General features: G+C 44.4%; 1 protein-coding gene across 3 annotated transcripts; it reads right to left on the bottom strand.

Moving 5' to 3' along the window:
* Positions 1-1,381: 1,381 nt before the first annotated feature.
* Positions 1,382-22,995, bottom strand: XRCC6 (X-ray repair cross complementing 6). 3 transcript variants are annotated; one of them, XM_038384194.2, is made up of 13 exons: positions 22,838-22,995; positions 20,592-20,685; positions 20,195-20,307; positions 19,357-19,495; positions 17,130-17,384; positions 13,568-13,751; positions 11,475-11,661; positions 9,767-9,935; positions 7,264-7,425; positions 5,874-6,003; positions 4,385-4,485; positions 3,513-3,626; positions 1,382-2,109 (listed from the first exon to the last, which is right to left on the bottom strand). In XM_038384194.2, the coding sequence occupies exons 2-13, from the start codon at positions 20,668-20,670 to the stop codon at positions 1,910-1,912; spliced, it is 1,833 nt and encodes a 610-aa protein (XP_038240122.1). In that variant the 5' UTR covers positions 20,671-20,685; positions 22,838-22,995; the 3' UTR covers positions 1,382-1,909. The 3 variants fall into 3 exon arrangements, with proteins under 3 accessions (XP_038240122.1, XP_043346622.1, XP_038240111.1); XM_043490687.1 differs by lacking the exon at positions 22,838-22,995 and adding an exon at positions 22,471-22,655; XM_038384183.2 differs by lacking the exon at positions 22,838-22,995 and adding an exon at positions 21,338-21,558.
* Between the last annotated feature and the right edge of the window lie 117 nt (positions 22,996-23,112).

Raw genomic sequence — 23,112 nt, 5'->3', positions numbered from 1 at the left:
TAGTTCTCTTTTAAACAGTAAACCTCTCAACCTTAACTACAGTAGAGCTGTCATTTCCTTATAAGGGAGTTTATCTCAACTATGATAGCTGAACATATTCAAAACCACCACTATTAAAGGACCTAGACAATTCACAACATGCCAAGACAGTTGTCTCCTTTAACACACTGCACAAGAGCACCAGGAATAAAGGATTCTTGAGTGAAGGGAGAGTTCGCTAGTTAACAATGCAAGCAGAGGCAATTAAACTAACCCAATTTTCACTGCCTATCTGCTAAATTCTTACACAACAAAAGGGTCTGTTAAAAAACAGGACTGAGGAAAGGCTAAAAGTGAAATAGACCATGAAGTCCACTTGAGTGCTATGAAGATGCAACTTACCTAATCAGACCTACAAACTAGAGCAGGGGTGACCAACCTGTGGCTCCAGAGCCACATGCGGCTCCTCAGAAGTTAATATGCGGCTCCTTGTATAGTCACCAACTCCGGGGCTGGAGCTACAGGCGCCAACTTTCCAATGTGCCGGAGCGTGCTCACTGCTCAACCCCTGGCTCTGCCACAGGCCTTGCATGGGCCACTGGGAACTGGGAGGGAGGCAGGGGCAGTGCCTGCAGGCAAGAGTCACGCTGAGCCACTTGTGCGCCTCCACCTAGGAGCCAGACCGGCTGCTGGCCATTTCCAGGGCACAGCGCAGTCTATGGGGCACCCCAGCTGCGCCACTGAGCCACTGGAGGTAAGTTCGTGCCCGTGCCCCAGCCCTGAGCCCACCCCCCAAACCTGGAGCTCCTCCTACACCCCAAAGCCCCCAGTCCTGAGCGCCCCAAACCCAGAGTCCCTCCTGCACCCCGAACTCCTCATCCCCAGCCCAGAGCCCTGATCCCCTCCTGCACCCCAACCCCAGCCCAGAGCCCCCTCCCACACCCTGAACCCCTCATTCCCAGCCACTCCCTTCAGCCCTCACGCCAACACCCCAAACCTCTGTCCCAGCCCTGAGCCCCTCCCACACCCCAAACCCCTCAGCCCCAGCTCTGTTGGGTCGCGGGCACCAACAATTTTCTTCAACTGGGTTCCCAGAAAAAAAGTTTGAAAACCACTGGGTTTGTTGAAAAACCACCTAATGGGATGTTGTTATCCCTCTTCTCTCCTCAAAGGGAATACATGACCTGATATTTAGTGTTTAAGAAGAAACTAGTTATCCTTAGCCTTTTTTTCCTTTGGCAATTTAGCTTTCAAAAGGGAAAAGATTTTTTATTTTTTTTTTTTTTAACAACTGCTATTACTCAGCCCTAAATAGTTTTCTGCCTATGTCATTATCAGTATATGCTGACAACTTTGATTATGCTTAAGGCAGAATAGAATCCAACTTGTTCTTGCATAATGATTTTGGTTCTGATAAGTTTAATGTGTTAATCAGTACAGTAAGATGCCACTTTTATAGTTCTTGGAAGTCTGATAGCAATATAGCACTATTTCATCCGCTACCATAGATTATTCCACTTCCTTATTTAAAATGAACAAGTTTTGTTGTACATGACAACATCTCTTTTATGCCATTCCTGCTGTTCCAAAGAAGTAAGGGTTCCAAAACTAACTTGCATTTATTCAGACATCAACAAGGCACAACAGTGTTCATTTGAATTGTAGGACCAGAGTTGGGATGGGGTTTATTTTGCCCTCTGCTACCACCAGCAGAAGACACATTTGCTAAGAGGATCTATTATCACCAAAAGGAAGAAATAAGTTTCCTCCCGACTGGAGTCTGCAGTGTTGGATGTAGAGAAGGGATCCTTTCCCCACCCCCTCTTCCACCAGCATCAAAACTGAACTCCGACCCAACACCCAGGTAAGTAGATTGAAGTTTTAAGCGGAAGGGAGTCACCCCTTTGTCATCAAAGTCCTCAGCTCCTGGTTAGAACTTGTTGAAATACTCAGTCAGTACATCTAGAAGTTCTTGCTTCTTCCCACCGCCTTTCAGCCCATAAACCCTGCATGCTTCCTTCAGAACAGGCACAGTGAATTTGCCCAGAGTGCCCTTCTGTACATGGCTCCTAAGCTCATCCTTGGAGACTGCCATCTTGGGCTTCTTCTCTGTTTGGCCAGCACCTTCTCCTATTAGAAAAATAAATTTGGACCCACGACATTAAAAGAACTGTAAGTATAGGGAAAACACTGCTACACTTAATATGCCAGTCTAGTAACCAATAAGTAAGCAGTGGCTTAATAGCTATGTATGGATACATGGCAAATTTCTAGATTCTGCGTTTCATCTCAGAAGCAGCTGTATTTAATTGGTGAGTGATCATAGGAGATCAAATAACAAATGTCAGTTAGGTTTATTGATATGGTGCAGGAAAAAAGATTCTATACAATACCAGTCTCTGAAGAGCAGTCCCATGGAGCGATATTATATTCACCTTATACAGAAGGTGTGCTCCTCAAATTACACATTTCAGCTGGTATTATTTATATGATTTTACAAGTTACACATTTCTTTATATGTCACTAAAATCCAACCCATCAATTTATTTCAGGTCCCTATCTTGTTTTTCTGTTCCTCCCTTATCTTTGTTTTGGATACTAGCATTCCAATTACTGATCTGTGAAGGTACTTCCCTAGTTTGTACTAAGACATAGAACAAATTTCCTATCTGATTGTGCCAAATGGTTACTTCAGCAAATTCAAGGAGATATAGGATACTTAGCATAAGTGAACAGGATTAGGACATCAGCCAGTTTAGGCTACATCATTGTTACAATATTTGTGCTTAATATTACTGGTGCTTAATGCATATTAATATATACATATTTATATGCTGTTGACTAATATATGCTGGCTAGAACATTTTGTGGCTTAATGGGAAAGACTCATAACGAAATGACACTATGGGGGATTTTCACAGAGACAGCACAGCAGAATGTAAAGTCCCAACATGGAATTTGGCTAGGACACCCTTGCTAACACCCCACTCTTATGAGAAGTCCCATGGAATCTAACTACAATTGCGGTGTACAGCTAATTCAAGACAAGTTCATAGCGGAACACTGCATCATTACTTTGAAGGAAGAAATCTCTTACTACAGCCTTACAAAAAAAATTTAGCAGCCCAGGGTATGGGTAAATAAAAAAATAGTTTTGCTGGCCTGTTCCCCCTGCCCCCGCAAAAAAATCACCTCAAGCCAAATGAGCAAAAACATTTAAAGGTTGCTCTATTTATTGACCCACATTACTTCCTGCTGCAAGCTGGGTTTTCCTTAAGAGATCTCCCATTCAAAAAACAATCCAATCTGACCAAACACTATTTCAGCTTGAGAGTTCTAATGAGAGTTCACAATCCAAAGTGGATCATCATCATTTTGGCATGAAGCCAACCGACAGTCTATCAGCGAGAGTGGTTTCATAATAGGTTTCTTTAAATCATGAGATAAACTGAGAAATGCAGACCTCTCAGCAACAGCTGATATGGACAGAATGCTGCATGTCACAATAGTGCAGGCTCCTCACCGCCACTCACCCTGTTTCCGCTTCACAGCCTTCCCCTCAGGATTGTAGTCAGGAGGGTAAACCAGCTGCTTAAACTGCTCCACCAGATCACCCAGTCTGTGGTTCATCGCCTCAACCTTGGGCTCTGGCAGAAGAGAAATTCATACTCACAAAAACATAACCAAGCACAGGGAAACCTGTATGACTTTAAAATGTCACCACCATATTCCAGTGTACAGCAAGAGAGGATTGTCTTCAGAATAACTATCATTCCAAAAGGCTTTGCAAACATGAGAAATTAAATGCAAAAAAGTATGTTAATGCAATGATAGTTACAAATTTTGAATGCACAAGAGTCAGGAAGGTTCTCGATGATACCATTAACTTATATTGCCCATGTATAATGTCTTATTACTAATTAGACTTGTACGTATACCTAAATAGGAAGGACAGACATGCTTATGCACAGACCAAACAGAAGAAAAAATATAACAGCATGCTAGAGAAATAGGTATGCTGCAGCTTTTAATTCATCTCACTGTTATGTTGGGCTATCCCTATCTGTTTTTTATAGTCACCTGTTGTCTCTCATGTTAGACTACAAGCACTTTGGCATAGAAATCATTTTTGCCATGTGTACTGAAAGGGACATTTTATCAAGTATTTATTGGGGAGGAAGGGGTGCATGTGAGGAAGAGTACAGAACCAGAATTACAACATTAAAGAGACTGAAGTGTGTTACTACCACCACACACTCTGAATTAAGTCCTAGCATTGCACAACGCTAACTGGTTTAAAAGCACAAGAAGTCCGTTTGTGTTTTCTAGAAACACACCACCGCCTAGAGTGAAAAATCAAGTGGCCTCTACCCCCACCCTCTTTGCATCCACTCATCGTTCTCACGTGTCAGATCCTCAGCTTGTTCAGGCTCTATCAAGTCCAGTGCCAAAGCCTCCAAGTTCCTAAAATGCTGCTGCAGAACTGGATTCTCAAAGCTGTCATTCCTGCCAACAAAACCCAGAAACATTCAACACACACATCAGGAGTAAGCTGATCCCATAAATAGGGCTACTGAGCCCCCAGTTCAGCCTATTCTCCCCTGCACAGTTAAGTATCTCCATCACCAGTGGTGCTTCATGGAAGACTGGTTTTCTCTCAGGTTTACTGCCTGCAGAAGTAGTGACCATGTCACTAGCTTAATAAGCTGCCAGCTTATTAATAAGCATGATGTGTATATGTGAAAAAAAATGAAGATGGCATCAGCCCACACTTCAAAACCAGCTTTGCCCCTTTCCACACAGCCAATATCTGAATACACGTCCGCTTTAATGTGAGCACTATGAAGTTGAGCCTCCTCAAGATGGAGAGGCATAACTTCCTTTAAACAAGTATTCTGTAGTACTTTTCATTTTAAACATCCTAAAATGCTTGACTTACAGATAGATCAGACATGGGTTCTCTCATTGCCACTGAAACAGACTGCCTCTGGAATATGGTGTAATGGCCCTGCTCTATGGGACATGTGTTAAAGGAGTCCCAGAATGTACCGGTACAACTGTAGTAAGGCATGCTGTGTGTGGGTGGTGTCAAAATGGCTGTCGGTAAGAGTTGCTACACATGTTATATTAATAAACTAAAAACTATATCTTAGCCATAGCCCACTGCATGTGAATGTATGCAGTAAACTGTTACAAGGACAAACAATGTAACAAACTAGTTCAGGCAATCGATCTCCCTGCAACAGTCTCCTAGCTCAGTGCAAACAGACCTAAACCTATATATATGGAGATCTATACCACAGCTAATTTTCAATTAGCAGCTCAATTTTGGCCCCTAGAAGTAGGAGCTTTGGGGTAATTTCCAAATGTGAGACATTGCACCCTGGGATGGAGTTAGGACTAACTCATCTTATCTAGACTTACACTGTACCCATCATTATGGTATCTGAACCAGTGCAGCTATACATATATCGGAGGTTTGACCACACTGGGGCAGACATCACAGTGGATTGCACCAGATCAATCAGACATTACCTAAAGCTCTGCTCTCAAGTTTTGTGGCCAACTATTATAATCAATACCTGGAAGCTCTCTGGCTTAGCTGTTGTATGTGGACAACATATTGTAAAAGCGTTGCACGATCAAAGCATTTTAAACAATGGTTTTATACAGTGTTTAGAGTAGACATGTCCTTGGATCACCAGACAGCCTAACAGATTCATTCAGAGTTAAGAAAAAGCACCCAAGTTGCATTACAAATTGCACAGTTTCAGCCACTTAGTGCTTTGAAATCTATGATTGTGTGTGCATACCACAGCTGCCACTGAACACTGTACAACACAGCTGGTGATAGCTTTGCATTTTCATACCCCATGCCTCTGGCCTCCATTCACCTGTACTTGAACCGGAGCTTTTGGATTACTTCCTTCATTTTGTCCACCTGTTGTTGATTAGCTGGGACCTTTTCTGTGAAGTCAATTTTCCGTTTGTCATCTGCATAAGGCAGGAAAATGAGGTGGAAACCTAGACCAGAGAGAGACCAGAGAGCAGTTATCTGAAAGCCTGACCTCAGAACAGCATGTCAAGGACAAGCCCAAAATGCTCAGAAGTTGGGTTGGCAGGAAAAATCTATCTATCTATGCTAGCCAGACACATTGTATACAATCTGTCAATTATGCACAATTAACTAGCATCTCTTCCCTTTTCAGACATTTCTTACGCAGTTTCTTTTCTGAAGAGCCAACAATATCTTCAGGTGTATTCAAACAGCACACATCACAGCGAAGCCCTAATCCTGACTGGAGCCTCTGGGCACTAACATAATATAAATCAGTATCAATAATAGTTAATGCTGCTGACTTTTGAGAGATACAATCTAAGTATGCGAGCAGGAACTAGGGATTCTTGAGCTGTAATTCCATCGGACACTGATTCTCAGTGGAGCTGGGCAAGTCACCTGTCTTTTCAGCATCACCCCATCTTTTAATCAGGAGAACACTCATCCATCTCACAGTGGTGTTGTGACAATGGAATTAATGCTTATGAAGAGATTTGGATGGAATTACACACTACATGCCAGGAGCATTATTTTTCTCCACAAACCTCTCAATCCAGGGCTCTCCAATTATAAAAGTGAGGAAAAGCAGAAGGAAAATAATTTACCATGCTCTTTCATAACAACCCACTCAACTGGTACACGGTGATGATCAAATGAAAATCATCACTACACAAAACCTTCAGAAGAGCCCAGGGACAGAACAAAATTCAAGGAGGCATAAGAGCTCTAGGTAACCAACAGAGAAAGAGGTTTTTCCATTCTGATGTTGGCTACCTGAAGCAGTTAGCAAAGATGTGAGAGGGGAGGGAAACTGTTGCAGCCACATTGGACTTGAATGTTATTTTATGCAGGGCAAGAACTGACACAAATGGAGGCTTTTAAAATGTGTAGCAGGGCACACTACACAGGCACAGCTAAACAAGGCCAATACCAGCCTTGCATCAGAAATCCATAGTAGCAGGCATTCATTTTAAATTGCCTCAATCGAAAAACTGTGGAAAACCTGTGCAAAGTAAATATTTCAGGTGAGCAACCTTGGCTAGAGACCAATAAGCACCTTGTTCTGTGTCAGATTCCTGACATGCCCATGTCCTCTTTCTGCAAGTCATTTTCTCCCCAATCTTTATACTACGCAGCACACAGTATCTGGCAGGGATAGTGCATGTTCTCTAGCTGGCAGCTTTTTTCATGCTGCAAGATGGAAAAAATGCAGTCTCTTCACATACCTGGAGGGGCTGTCTGCACTTTCTGTTCATCCAGCTCCTCTTCCTGTGGAACCAGGGCCACAAAACGGGGGGGGGTGTTCCGGCGGGGGGTGTACCGGCACAATGCCATCACCTCCTTGTCCAGGCACTTGGTCAGTAAGGCATTAAACAGAGTCGTACTCCCTGTGCAACAAAAGCCATACATCTGTCAGATTAAGAACCCTGTGCCCTCCTGGAATACAGACACTTGACCCAAAGCATTACAGAACTTAGTATCTGCCACTTTTTAAATATACCTGCAATACTCCAGATGGAGGCCAGAACAGAAGGCAGAAAAATAACGTTAACAGGGCAAAACTCTGAGATGACAACATGGTCTCAACTGAACAGAAGAGCAAGAGAATGCTGGTGAAATTGCTGGACTCGCCAACATTTGCAACAGGAGATGGGGGAGAGAATGGAAGGAGACATCTGGAAAAGCCCCCCTTCAATTTGGATATAGACAGTGACACCCTCTTGGAGGCCTAGCACTGGTGGACCCAAGCCCTCACTGCAGAGGCAGGGTACTAAGAATCTAGGTTGTAAAAACTCCATCCTCTTTCCAGACCAAACATGAGCTTTTATTTTCACCAGACACCTAACTCAGACTATGTAGTCAAGAGTCATGCAGGTGCTGTTCTGCTGGACCTAAATGGACTGTAAGGCAGTAAAGGAGTTAGCTAAATATCCACCCCAACAGTGCAACGCTCTAGGGAGTAATGCCTTATTCCCCATACCAGGAGCATTGTCTCAAACGCTGAAGGAGAAGGGCACCTTGTCCTAACAGAGCCCTTTTTAGTTCATGGCCTACTGTCTGTGTGAGAGAAGTATTAACTACTTCATCTTAAGCACTTTTAACTTACAAGTTACAGTATTACCTCCCCACCCCAAGTACACACATAACATGGTGACAGAAGAGAAAAAAGGTCCCAGTTCCATCCCTTATAGTTACATCTGCTTATAAAACAATCCAGAACCCCCAAATGCCGCTAACGCATACATCCCTCCTTAGCATTGCCTTTGTCCTGCTTAGCTAATATAATTGCCACCTTTGAATCTAGATTTCCTACCCATGTCCCTAGAGTTCTCTATTCTGGTCCATCTTCCAATATACTTCAGGTTTCAAATACAGACACTGCTATGAATGACAAAAGCAAACCTTTTGTGGACACATTTGATCAGCTGCTTGTAGGTTGGAAATAGAAGACAGAACAGGTTCAGAAGCATAGTGTGGAAGGAAGAGAATATTAGCTGTGATTAGGGAGCAGAGAGTGGCAGTTAAACCCACATTATTGCTCTTTTAAGATTTTGCACAGTAACTCCTCACTTAACGTTGCCCCGGTTAACGTTGTTTTGTTGCTGATCAATTGGAGAACATGCTTGTTTAAAGTTGCACAAGGCTCCCTTATAACATTGTTTGGGAGCCGCCTGCTTTGTCCACTGTTTGCAGAAAGAACAGCCCGTTGGAGCGAGCTGGTGGGGACTTGGAACAGGGTGGACCGACAGCCCCCCCATCAGCACCCCTAAGTTCCCTATGCGGCAGCCGCCCAGCAGGCTATCAATAGCCAGGCAGTTCAGCTGTCCCTCCCCACACTGCTGTGTGCTGCTCCTGCCCTCTGCCTTGGAGCTGCTCCCGGGAGTCTCCTGCTTGCTGTGCGGGGGGGGGGGGGGGGAAGACACGAGATCGGTGCTAATGTCAAGGTGTCCCCCTCTCCCCACTCCTGTACCTCATCTCCACAGAGCAAGGGCGGGGGAAGGGATGGACACAACAGGGCTCAGGAGGGAGGGAGCGTGCTGGCAGCAGCTGCTGAATGAACTTGCTGATTTACTTAAAAAGGCAATGTACTTAGAGTGGGGTCAGCGTACTTAAAGGGGCAATGCATGCATCTCTCTCTCTCGCACACCAGTGCGTCTCTCTCTCTCTCACACACACACACACACACACACACACGGTGTGTGTCTGTGTTTCTCTCTGCCATGGTGTCTCCTCCCTCCTTTCATGCTGTCTTGTAGAGTGTGAGGCTACATTAACAACGTGTTAACCTTTGAGCGCTCAGCCGAGTTCTAGTTCATCATTTAGCGTCAAGGCATTCCCTGGGAAATATCCCACCCTCTTCCACCCTCTGACTCCACCACCTCAACCAATCATCATTGCTGTGTACAGGATTAAATTGTTTGTTTAAAACGTGGAGAGAGAGAGAGAGAGAGAGAGTGTGTAAAATCTTTTGTCTGGCAAAAAAAAATTTCCCTGGAATGTAACCCCCACTATTTACATTAATTCTTATGGGGAAATTGGATTCGCTTAAAATAGCATTTTTCAGGAACATAACTACAACATTAAGCGAGGAGTTACTGTACTGGGCAAGGGAGCAAACTAAACTCTGTATATCCCGTGTCCCTCTCAAATGATAGCTCTGTTCCACTCTTCTGTCAATTAGTTTGCTGTTGCACTGCCAGGTGGTCAATCTCTCCCAGTTTTGTTTACCATTAATGAAAGACTCTTCAGGATAGATGAACTGGGAGGGCTTGATGTAATGGTGCTGTTTTAGCATCACCAATGGTTTAAAGCCAATCAGGACCAAACCTGGGGAATCAAATCTCTTCACTTCTTCTGCCTCCTCTTTCTCCAGCACAATCTGACGGTTCCCATAGGTCTAATAAATACAGAAAGAAAAAAAAAAAAAAAGACAATTATGAGAATGGACAGGTCACCCATTCAGCAGAGAGGGCATAAGAGACAATGGAATCAATTCAGCTATGATGGAACATATGGGAGAGTGGCAAAAAGAGGACTGTGGGAATGGGGAAGATGACTAGATTACCCACTGAAGATATTTTCCACCTCAAAGGAAAGATCTGTGAGATGTTTCTCCTCATGCCAGCATGGAACTACCAGCTCACTGCTGGTTAAAGCAAAATCCAAATCAGTTTCACACACAGGATTGAACAAATCCAATACATTCAACACTGACAAAGCCAGCAGTTTAAAAGGACTGATAGCCAGTCTACGTGAAGAGCAGACCTGCTACTGCCCATAATGGAGCATCTCTCATGCGCCTTTCGATTTCTCTAATCCCAGGTTTTTATCAGACATTCAGACAATAGTTTAATTTTTATCTATTCATCACCAGTCTCTCTCAGACACACTTTGAATCCCTTTGCACTAGTTTCCATGGTACTCCATGGCATTCAATGTAGGACCTGGCAGGATAGTTTATGGAGGAAGTTTGGGCATGAATGACTAAGAAAATCTGCTTCAGCAAATTCCCAGTAATGGGAGTGTGCTCACAACCCTCTCTTCTAAGCAGACATTTGCTAGCAACCTGGTGGTTGAAAGTACTGCTCTGTTTCATAGAGCTGATCAGAACAGTGTTTAATCTCCGTACTTTCATCCAGTCTACAAAAGGTCAGACAGGAGAGAGATGTTTGGATTTCAGCCTTGTGCTTCTTCCAGAAACCTTCTGCTTTGAGCAATCAGTGTCTAATGACAATAAAACCCAGCATCTTCAGCTAAAAGGATGGACTCAAAATAATTGTATAGGCCTATAACTCCTTCCATCCCAGAACCTCAAAGTATTTTGCAAACTGTGTGTATAGGAATCACTTATCCTGCCCTGAAATATAGCTACACCTGAGCATGGCAATCATTCTGTACCAGCAATATTACATGGCAACAGAGGAAGTGAAGAATAAAGAGGGAATTTTAGGGATGCAGAGTGCAATTACCCAGGTAGGAAGTTAACTTAAATATTGGGATTCATACCCCTGACCTTATGGTAATTAATGATTCCATGATATTCTTCATAAGTGGTCAAATCCTCTAATTAGATCATCAAGGAACAGCACCAGCAACAGAACAAGGGCTGCTAGTGTCATGTTTTCAGGATGATACAGTTTTGACTCCGGCAGAAGGGCACACCCTATAAAGCCCCAGCTTCACTTCCACTAGTAGCTGTTTTCTCCCTTGAAAGCCTCACCCAAGCAATGACCCACTCAAATTCTGCTTAACTTATGAATGTGACAAAGACCAAAGAGGACAGAGATGCAAACAGTATGAACAAGTGGTACTGTGCCTTTCTGCAGATCATCTTAAAAGTCCAACACAAAAATAAGCAGCAGGTTTATTTAGATGTTTAATGTCCCTACAGGTCCCCCAGCAACAGGAAGAACAAAGTGTGTAGGGAGTGTGTTACCTGAGCCTTCTTGGTATCACTAGGTAGAAGCAAGCTGCCTGTCTCTCGGTTAAATGTCCGTGTCTTTGTTTTCACAGGCTCATTGGTTTCCCTATAAAGTTTCACTGGAGATGGTTTGAAAGCTTTCTGGACCAGGTTGTAAACACCTACAGTGAGGGACAGGTCTTTACCCAGATGGAGGTTTAACCTGTGTGGAAATAACAGACAGACTTCAAATTTCTAAAGGGACACTTCATAAAGTGGGTCTCTCACATGACAGTCTATTCCCCCAGGCTCACCTTTATTCACTTCCCAACACCATCTGCATCTCTGAAATGGAAATATTACTTACCTTGCAATTCTGCTTCTCTGAAGATATTGTACAGGATTCTCAGTCCTGGGTCATAGCTCTTTAATACAAACCACTTAGCAGAACTCACAGCTTCTCTTTGCTTTTTATCCTTGAGGGCAGCTACAGTGAGGTAGAGCACAAGGCACACCCACTACTGACAACTCTGCACCGCACCCAGGCTGAATGTAAATGCTGCCCATTAAACTCTTAGCCAGCTCCTTTGAGTGAGCAGGAGGCAAAACTCCCAGAAAAAGCCAATGCAAGACAATGCAATAGCAAAAACATGCCTCTGGGGAAAAAAGAAACAAGGCTTGAGAAAGAAGGAAACCTACAAACTTATGAGTAGAAAAGCAAGAGAGTGAGGCAAGGCATTTCCCTTCCTCTAAAGATAATGTCAGTATAGGATTCTCACTCCACAAGAGTTAAAGAGCAACTGACAACCTGAAAACCTGGGATAACATCCTGAGAAGGGACTCTCTCCTGTCCCTGAACTCAAGCAATAATGCTCTATAAATGCATAGAAAGATGACCATTTGTTTGCTTTGCTGACATCTGTGACTGAACCTTGAGGCTGGCTATGGCTGGAACCTTCCCTCAAACTGAGTGAGAGCCTTGACAGAGACTTCTAGTTTCAACCCAGCCAAGTCATGAAATGCAGACATCCATTTAGACATGATCTTTTCAAGTACAATACTACTGATCAAATTGGTGTTAAACAAAAAACAAAACAAAAAAAACCACACACACCACAAGAAGTTGGGTAAAATTTCTAAGGGTTTCAATCTGCTCCATACAGAATCTCCAGGGACATTTTGACATCTAGCATAGGGTGAAAGGCCTCCCCAGACAGGCACACGGCCTGCGGAAACATGTTGGCAGAAGGATAGGTAGAAGTCTATCACCACCTTGAAGAGGAAGCTCGGATGAGTCTGCAGCATTAACTTATCCTTATAAAACATGGCATAAGAGGAATCAATCACTAGGCCCTTGAACTCACTCTGAGCTGAAATCATTGCCACCATGAAAATGAACTTTCTGTAAGAAACAAACTCACACAAACTGGATGGTTCAGAAGGAATTTTCAGCAGCTTTGTCAAGAGCACAATAATATCGCATAACACTTTTTAAATGTGAGTTTTCAGAAGTGTCACTCCCCATAAGAACCAGAAAACAAGGGCCTGCAAAGACACTGGCTCACATATGACTAATGCAGGTGCGACAAGCTGAAATAGCTACCAAACATGCTGGAATGCAGTAAGCTAAACTCAGACAAGTGAAGGCAGTCAAGAAGTTTTTGTGCAAAGGCTGACTTAAGCCTGACTTTACCACAAACACAAACATTTTTTGGTTTGAGTTGTAGATTTTTTTCCAGTAAATGATTTCTGAGATGCCTGGAGGACATGAACCCCATACTCAGACTACCATGTCAAGAAAAGGGCTCTGGGGTCAGGATGGAGCAAGGATCATTTCAGGCCAACCTCTCAGAATAGGAGGAGGCATGTGATAGCCAGAAGGGGCCTAGCTCACGTTCTGTTTTCCACTACTGCAATCCTCAAGGGTCTAAGAGCTAGAAGAGTTCCATTAGTCTTATGCTAGAGAGTTAAGGCCCAGGAGTGAAAATACTGCTCAAATGGTGTCTTTATAGAACAATCCTTCCACATGAAGAAGGCTGGACATCCCTTCCAGAGGCTGCTGATGCTGTTATTTCAAAATGGTTATTCAAAATGTTGACATGTTCAAAATGTTGACATGTGGTACGCACCTGGCCAAAGCCCGCTTCTTTGTCTCCTTTGCTCGCACTTTCTTCATGAGATCTTCCAGTTTGCCTGAGGCATCAGTATGGATCCCTACGTCTTCGTCCTCTGCTGTGTTAACGATGTCCCTGTAGAACAAGGAGATATCGAACCCCCCAGGCTTCTTCAGATGCATCAAGTCAAGGAAGATACCTGGGGGCAAGGTAGAAATGTAGGGAGGATCGTTCAAATTGATTTCTACTTATTTTGGCATCTTCATACAATACTCAGATATTCCTTTATATGGAAAAGAAAGTGGAAATGGACAGTCGTCCAAAAACAAAGAGGTGTCCTTTTGTTTAGTATTTTTCTTTTTTGGCAAGTGTTGGTTCTTGAAAGAAAGTAATTAATGAGAATTGGCCTGGTAGTTCTTTGCATCTAGTCAAGCAATGCAGCAGAGGGACCATGCTCAGCCCCTACCTGGGAGGGAGTGACCCACTGTGGCCAATGCTCAAAGCAGCACTGACAGGCTCCAGAAGAATTAGCATCCATCCCACTCTTGTCCATAGGGAGAGAAGAGGAAGAGAAGATGGAACATTATAGAGAAACCCCCACAAAAATTCTCTTTTGCCAGGTATAAGGGATAATGTCTTAAGAATGTTTGACGACCCTTAGGTTCTAGCACACCAACTGAATTCTGAAGGAATTGGCTCTCAGCCACTTGCTGTGACTACTACAACATCCTCCTTCCTGGCCTCGAAACATATTGCTTTCCTTCAATTCATATAAAATGCAGCTGTGACCGAAGGCAATTTCTGCAATATCCTCGAAAAACCTTAGTGAATTAAGTTAAAGTATCTCTGGAGTCCATCGTATTAAATACAAAGGTGATGTGTTATTATTGGCTTAGATTGTATGCAACCTTTCTGGATGGGGAGAGGGAAGGGAAGAGATATGATGTGAACCCTGGAAAGTGTTGTGAATGTCAAAAGACTATATTCAGCAACGTGCCAGGCACGAATGGACTTGGGAGACTAAATGTCAAGTGATTTGCCAGGGGAAATCTCTAGAGGGAAGGTGAATGCAAATTCCCATTTCCAGTTACGCAAAAACCCAGCTTTTTCAAGCTATGGCTTGAGGAGGGGACCACTGTCTACTGATTACCTCTTCCCAGAATCTCAAGATCAAAGGCCCAAGCTTTATAAAGGAAAGACTGCACTATTCATGGGTGTGTTAGTTCTGAGCTAAGTCTGCTATGAACCTGTAACCACAGAAAAACCCCTTTGCAGAGTTTGAAAGACTGATCCTTATCAGAGTCCTAGCTGGAGTTGGGGGGTGATCTCTTGTAAACTTATTAGAATGCATGTAGATTATTTTATTATTTTTCATACAAATTTTCTTTGTAATGCTTTCACCTTAAGAATAAATATGTTTACTTAGAAAAAGCTGTGTGCTAACTTGTGACTGCTGGCAACTACAGCTGTTCATAGCCTCTGGTGAGAAAGCAAAGCACAGACACTGGCCTGTTTAGGCATTCTAGCTTGCAGGGGATATTTCAGTATAAGCAGGGAACTATGCAGGCTGAAAAAACCCCAGTCAGAAGGGAGAGAGATGCGGGTCTTCACCAAAGAGAGGTGATGATGGCTGAGGAACCGGGAGCCTAGAATGTGTGCTGCTGTTGAACCACGGAGAGGGAAACAGATGCAGTTGCCCTGCAGTGTGACAACAGACACTAAAGTAATCCTCTTTGCCTGTCAATCTGATCATGTCACTCCATTCCTAAAAGAGGGGGGAAATAAGGAAGTATGAGGGGGGTTTAATTTCTATGGCCCATTCAATCCCTGACTACAAGCCAAGACAAACAAAAGGTGCTTAATTAGTGTCTATTAACCACAAAAAACTGGACTGAGCACCTCTAATTTAGAAAGGGTTTTTATATTTTGATTCAAATATTTTATGAACATCAAAAGGTGGATAAGGAATTGGTTAAAGGGGAGACTGCAACGGGTCCTACTGAAAGGCGAACTGTCAGGTTGGAGGGAGGTTACCAGTGGAGTTCCTCAGGGATCGGTTTTGGGACCAATCTTATTTAATCTTTTTATTACTGACCTTGGCACAAAAAGTGGGAGTGTGCTAATAAAGTTTGCAGATGATACAAAGCTGGGAGGTATTGCCAATTCGGAGAAGGATCGGGATATTATACAGGAGGATCTGGATGACCTTGTAAACTGGAGTAATAGTAATAGGATGAAATTTAATAGTGAGAAGTGTAAGGTTATGCATTTAGAGATTAATAACAAGAATTTTAGTTATAAGTTGGGGACGCATCAATTAGAAGTAACAGAAGAGGAGAAGGACCTTGGAGTATTGGTTGATCATAGGATGACTATGAGCTGCCAATGTGATATGGCTGTGAAAAAAGCTAATGCAGTTTTGGGATGCATCAGGAGAGGCATTTCCAGTAGGGATAAGGAGGTTTTAGTACCATTATACAAAAGGCACTGGTGAGACCTCACCTAGAATACTGTGTGCAGTTCTGGTCTCCCATGTTAAAAAAGGATGAATTCAAACTGGAGCAGGTACAGAGACGGGCTACTAGGATGATCCGAGGAATGGAAACCTTGTCTTATGAAAGGAGACTTAAGGAGCTTGGCTTGTTTAGCCTAACTAAAAGAAGGTTGAGGGGAGATATGATTGCTCTCTATAAATATATCAGAGGGATAAATACAGGAGAGGGAGAGGAATTATTTAAGCTCAGCACCAATGTGGACACAAGAACAAATGGGTATAAACTGGCCACCAGGAAGTTTAGACTTGAAATCAGACGAAGGTTTCTAACCATCAGAGGAGTGAAGTTTTGGAATAACCTTCCAAGGGAAGCAGTGGGGGCAAAAGATCTATCTGGTTTTAAGATTCTATTCGATAAGTTTATGGAGGAGATGGTATGATGGGATAATGGGATTTTGGTAAGTAATTGATCTTTAAATATTCAAGGTAAATAGGCCAAATCCCCTGAGATGGGATATTAGATGGATGGGATCTGAGTTACCCAGGAAAGAATTTTCTGTAGTATCTGGCTGGTGAATCTTGCCCATATGCTCAGGGTTTAGCTGATTGCCATATTTGGGGTCGGGAAGGAATTTTCCTCCAGGGCAGATTGGAGAGGCCCTGGAGGTTTTTCGCCTTCCTCTGTAGCATGGGGCATGGTTGACTTGAGGGAGGCTTCTCTGCTCTTTGAAGTCTTTGAACCATGATTTAAGGACTTCAATAGCTCAGACATGGGTGAGGTTTTTCATAGGAGTGGGTGGGTGAGATTCTGTGGCCTGCGCTGTGCAGGAGGTCAGACTAGATGATCAGAATGGTCCCTTCTGACCTTAGTATCTATGAATCTATGAATCTATTTTGAAGAATTGTCTCCAGAAATGTAGTAGCCCAAAGTCCTGTTTACTCCTAGCAATTCCCCAAGTCCGATCACATCATTCACTTTCCTCCAAGATTGTACAAAGCAATTAGTTGGTGTCTGCTGCAGGGAAGCATCACTTTTACTCTTCATTAAGGCTCAATTTCTAAATTAAAAGTGAAAATACTCACCTGTGTCTCGAAGGTCAGCAGCTTTGGTCCTGGCCAGCTTAGCTTTAGTGTTGTCATGCCCGTGAGGGTTGTCTTCATTGGTGAACAGCATGATTCTCTTGTGGCTCATCTTGAGCCGGACATCACTGAAGAGATTACAGCAGGCCCAAAGTGCCTCACCCAGTGAGTAGTCAGCATTATGGCCAAAAGACTCACGAAAGAGTGCTTTTCCCTGATCTCCCTTGTACTTATCCAACTCTAGCACTCGTTTGGCACCTAAATGGAAGGACAGCAAGGGCATTACTGGTTCTGGTTCGCACATAAAAGCCAAAACCTGCTGACCATTTTTCCAGCCAGAGAAAACACATAGCTCCCTACAGCTTATGTTTGACTAACATTTCACAGCATGGCCCTTCCAGTAGTTGAGTAGGAAAAGTGTTCAGCATCTTAGGGTATGTCTACACAGCAACTGAAAGGCATGCTTCCCAACATGAGTAGACATATACATGTTAGCACTACTCAAGTTAGTGCCTAAAAATAGCAGTGTGGCCACAGCAGCCCAGGCGGTGGCTTGGGATAGTCACCCATGTACGTACGCAGAGGATCGGGCAGGATTGTAAATGGGCAACTAGCCATGTAGCTAGCCCAAGCTGCTACAGACATACTGCTATTTTTGGGCATTAACTCAAGCACAGCTGGCACATATATGTCTATATGTGCTGGGAATTACACCTCCGACCTACTGTGTACACATATCCTTAGGTGTATGGACTCATCGATAACCATCCTCATTTTTCAAACTATTGACTTGCTCAAGTTGACCAATGGCTCCCCCTTCTGCTTGTCTAGTGCCAGCTTCTCTCTCTCGCTTCAAAACCTTGCCAGTGATAGCGGAAGAACCTTTTACTCTGCAACCACTGCTATCTGATCAGCTTTTTCATATCTTGCTCCCTCACTGGATTCTCCATCTCTTAAGATCTCACCTGATCCTATCACTATTTAATTTCCTACCCCTTCTTCTATTATTTAACTAACTGCATATAGTTTTAGAGTTAGTGTTCTGAGAGAAGAATTAGATTACATAAACCCTTCCCCCTCCAGGGTACATCCTCCAGCAAGCAGGAGTCTTTCCCCAACTCTTTCCCCCATTAATGGCCCACACCTTTCATCTGCACCTTTGGGCCAAGAGAACAATAGCCTCATGTCTCTGGAGGTGTGATATATTAGAGTTTGATAGGCATAACTTCCACCATGATGCACTTTGCTTATAAGAGGTGCTGCAAAGAAGTAGTCTGGGAATCAGACTTCAGAGATACTCCTACCCTGCCAGTACAGTAGCTAAAACAGAGCTGCCCTTCTTTCTGCATACAACATCCCACTCTCATAAAAGTACTTCAGCACGAGGGCTAAGAAGTCTCAATGAGAAAGAACAGTCCAAGCCCTCTGAAGAAACATCTGCTTGTTCTCCCACTCCTATTTATTGAATATTCCCACTAGAGAAAAAGCAATAGCTTTTAGATAAAATGCCGCTTTGCCATGACAGATATGGGCGCTTAGTTCCATTAAGTCACTCTGGCTGGAAGCACTCACCTTCTATTTCCTGCCCCTCCCTCAAACAAGGAAATTACAGTATTATCTTATCTCTCTCTCTACAGAGCGTCCCACATCTCACTCTGCTTCCTACACTTTGTCACATTAACCTTACTCCTGCTGTTGGTTCTCAACCAGAGTTACTATGCTGCTAACATTATTATTAGGGAAGTCTGAGACAGAATACCGCTAGCAGGTCATCCTGTCCATTTTCTGTTGCAATCAAAAGGTATGGCACACATACATGGTACATTCAACAGTACAGCAGGTGCCTGACAATCTTTCAAGAGTCGGGATGGGACTCTCTTGAAAGCCTGTCAGGCACCTGCTGTACTGCTAAATGTATCATGTATGTGCTAGAAGTCCTCTTTAATCAAAGAGGGCAGTGGCCATAAAATGGGGCCTTGTGTTAAAGTACAGAAAAATATGGAACCCAACACAAAGGAAATAAAACACGGATATCGTGTATTCTTTACCTGATTCAATAAGGAAACTCTAAGCAGGGAAGTTGCTACACCTATCAAAAATCCCAGCACAGAAAAAGAAATTAAAATGCTACAGTAACAGGCTTCTCTCCCCAAAGGGGACAAATGGTGATAAAAGCATTTTACAAACTTCCCCATTTCCTCTTAAGCCTTATATTCCTATTATCTCTTACCTGGATTGTCCAGCTCCTGAAGAACATACACGTGTTTGAAATCCACAGAATTCTTGTCTTTCTCAGTGCCATAAAACACAACACTCAAGAGGTCCCTGTTACTACTAATGATCTTGCTGGTGTACACATTCCGGATGCACTGGAAAGAGAAAACAGTAGAATCAGGGAAAACAGAGGGAGAAAGTTAGCTGAAAAAATGGTGCTAGAGTTCGATCTTTGGCAATCAGCCCTTCATAATGGCAATGCCAAGGGCTGCCACAATGTTTTGAGCCACATTTCATAACAAGTTAGGTACAAGATGTTTATGATTCATTTGAACATTAAAGTACTTTTCATTATAACACCATTTTCTACAGAAGAGGACAAGAGAAAGACTTCCTAGAGATACTACTCTAATACAAATTTATTCCTCATTTTGTAAACACAATCATCAACAAAATTTCTGGGTTTGACTACAGATTAGGGATGTAAATATAGTTTAAAAAGTTAACTATTTTTAATCATTTAAATGGTTAACCAATTAAAGGGCTGCCCCGGCCAGGACTAAGACTAATGCTCACCAGTTAATGGGTTAACATTTTACATCCCTACTACAGATCAGACCTCTCCAGCCCACAACCACTCCTGTTGCTGCAGAATGATTTCTGATTTTCACACCAAAGATATGGTGCTCTGATAGCATGGTGATGAGAAATACATAAATAGATAAGGCAGTCAACTAGCTACATCAGCTATGTTATAGTGGATAAGAAATCTGTATATAGGCAACCCATAAAGCACGTTGAAATCTTTCAGTCTACAAGATAGGTCATTATTAATCTCTAACACATGATCTTACCTGAATTGTCATATCAAAAGGAGTCCACTCATCATCATCATAATATTCAAACATGGCCTTGGAAGCATCAACTAAAAAAATCAGGCTGTCTCGACCTGAATATTTATATTCCCCTGAAGAAAAAAAAAAAAAGTATAATCTTTTTCCCCCACTTAAAGTACCCACCCATGTTATTTGTGCTCTGTAATATAAGCACATGTGAGGAGTGGCTTGAGTAGCCAAAATTCATCCACAGAAGGTTATTCACAATACAGGGGCTTGAAAGAACAAAAATAAAAGAACCTATGGAGATCCTCAGAAATATGTCTGGAGCAGAGGACCCCATGCTAAGGGGAAGAAAGCAGGCACTCAGGATCACATTCACAGAACACTTTTTGATTAAAGGTCAAATTCTTACCATCAGTTTCAACTTCTTCAGGATATTCTTCCTCTTCCTCATCCTCCTCATTTTTGTAGTAAGACATCCACTCTGACATGGCTGCCACTGTTTGCTAAAAAGAGCAGACGAGGCAGGTGTTTGTACTGATCTTCAGTCTGAAGACCATCCAAATAACTGATCACATGGTTTGGGCACTCATTTTCAGTTGCTAAGGTCTGGTCCACACTTAAAAATTAGATCGACCTAGCTATACTGCTGGGAAAAATTTAATGCCCTAAGCATGGTAGTCAGGGAGGCCTAACCCCTGAAGTAGATACAAGTAAGGCTTGATCTACACTACAGAGTTAGGCAGCTTACGTCAACCTAACTAAGGGTATGTCTACACTTACAGAGTTTTTGCGCTTTAAGTTTCACCAGTGATAGGGAACTGGTGAAAGTAAAGAGCTGGTTTGTGTACTCACTCAATTCCTCAGGCATCAGAGTGTTTACTCTACCAGCACTTCCATCGCTGATGAGAGCAACGCTGTAGGGCAGCTATCCCACAGTGCAGCTCTCTCGATAGGTCTTGTGGAAAGGGGGAGGTGAGTGGAAGGCATTCTGGGTCCCTGCTCAGTGCCCCCTACTGCATTGGTTCATGTCCCAGCAGCCCCATTACTTCCTTGTTTCTTTTGTGACATTTTTTTAAAAACCCCTGCTGTCTGCCTGCTTTCCCCACCATATCTACAAGCAAAGGGAAAGGGAGTTTCAAACTCCCTGGGGCTTACAGGAAGTTCATTTACTTGGAGTCAGAGTAGTGGAGATGCTGGACGAAGCGGTCATTTTTGGAACCGTGGAACATCCTCCGGAGGCCAAAGGTGTTTACGCTGGTAGAACGTGTCTTCACTTTCACAACAGCGCAAAAAGGACAGCGGTAAGAGCTATACACCTCTCGTGAAGGTGGTTTTCTTTCTGCAGTGAAACTTCTGAGTTTCACTGCAAAAAGTCATTAACAAGTGTAGGTTTCAGAGCGGTAGCCACGTGTCTGTATCAGCAGAAAGAACAAGGACTACTTGTGGCACCTTAGAGACGCATGGCAACCCCCATTTTTTCATGTTCTCTGTGTATCTCTCTCTGTATCGATCTTCCTACTGTATTTTCCACTACATGCATCCGATGAAGTGGGCTTTAGCCCATGAAAGTTTATGCTCTAATAAATTTGTTAGCCTCTAAGGTGCCATAAGTTCTCCTCGTTCTTTCTATTAACGACCATAGGGTGTTAGCACAAAGAAGGGGTTTTAAATGATAAGCGCAGACATAGCCTAAGTGTCTGCACTACAACGTTGCTCCCCTCAATGTAAGTCACCGACCTAATAACGCCACCTCCGTGAGAGGCACAGCGCTGTCCAGACAGCAAGGGTGATGCAGTGTCAGTGCAGACAGGTCTGTCGGGCCCGCGTGGGGCTCACAACGCCCCGCACGGTGAAGTCAGTGCGGGGGCACCGCCGACAGAGCGGACACGAACCCCCACAGGCATGACTGCAGCGGCTCTACCTTGACCTAGTTTAGGTCGACTTAACTGTGTAGCGTGGGAGGCGCCTATGCTAAGAGGCCCCCCGAACGTTACTTTGCCACGGCAGCGATGGCCGGAGTCACCAGCGGGGCTGAGCGGGAAGCGCCCTGCGGGGGGGGGGGGGATCCCAGAGCCGCTCGGAGCGGTTGGAGAATCCCGGGCCGCGAGGGGGAGGGGCGCCGAGCCCCACGTCCCGTCCGCCAGCAGGGGAAGGCGCGCGAAGTAGCGCTGGTGGGATAACGGCCCGGAACTGCTGCCCCCCCCCCCCGGCCTCGCGCCAGGGGAAGCGAACGGGACACGCCCCCTCTCGCTGGTCTCCAGCCCGCCGCTAGCGTCTCGCGCCCTCACGTGCGGCGCCGCAACAGAGCGAGTCGCGAGTGCCCATCAGCCGCGACCCGCCCTCTGATCTCGGGCTGCAGGGCACGGGCTGTCCCTGCAGCGGCAGCCCGGACAGGACACGCGCCCCGGGGATGTGGCGCGAGAGGCGACGGGAACAAGCGCTCCCGCTGCCAGCCATAGCTCAGCGCCGCCCTAGCAATGGGAGGCCGGGACCCGGGAGAGGGGGAGAGGGAGAGAAAGGGGGAAATCATGGGCACTGGGGGAGGGGGACCGGCAGCCTCCTGAATGGGCGGTGGGCTCGGTAGAGAAGGAGACGGGGCTCCAACAGCCTCTAGAGCGGCTCGGCTCCGCGCGCATAAGAGACTCCCACCATTACCTGAGCCCGTAGCAGCTCACCGAAACCGGAAACCCGCCCCCGGAAACAATCCCACCCAATCCTGCGAAAGTGGGTGTGGCCCGAGGGAAACCACGCCCCCGTGCGATTGCCTGCGAGGAAACCACGCCCCTTACCTTCTACCCCCTCTCCAGAGCCGGCACCTCAGCTCCAGGTTACAGCCCCGCCCACTCACCGCCCAGAAAGAGCTCAATTCACAGGGCATCACCGCCTTCCAGCCAATAACTGGGGCCCATCCGTAACCCCGCCCACAAGAT

Source organism: Dermochelys coriacea, chromosome 1, assembly GCF_009764565.3.
Source record: "Dermochelys coriacea isolate rDerCor1 chromosome 1, rDerCor1.pri.v4, whole genome shotgun sequence".
NCBI classification, from domain to species: Eukaryota; Metazoa; Chordata; order Testudines; family Dermochelyidae; genus Dermochelys; species Dermochelys coriacea.
The sequence above is the reverse complement of the archived record's forward strand: the minus strand, read 5'-3'. Positions and strand labels throughout refer to the sequence as shown.

What these genes read in the sequence shown, in the direction of transcription:
- XRCC6 (XM_038384194.2), bottom strand. Translation starts at nt 20,670, where the DNA reads ATGTCAGAGTGGATGTCTTACTACAAAAATGAGGAGGATGAGGAAGAG. An exon ending in TGAAGAAGTTGAAACTGATG is followed by an intron (nt 20,308 to 20,591) that starts GTAAGAATTTGA and finishes TTTTTTCTTCAG; the next exon opens with GGGAATATAAATATTCAGGT. An exon ending in ACAAGCTGAGGATCTGACAC is followed by an intron (nt 3,627 to 4,384) that starts GTGAGAACGATG and finishes CTCTTCTGCCAG; the next exon opens with AGCCCAAGGTTGAGGCGATG.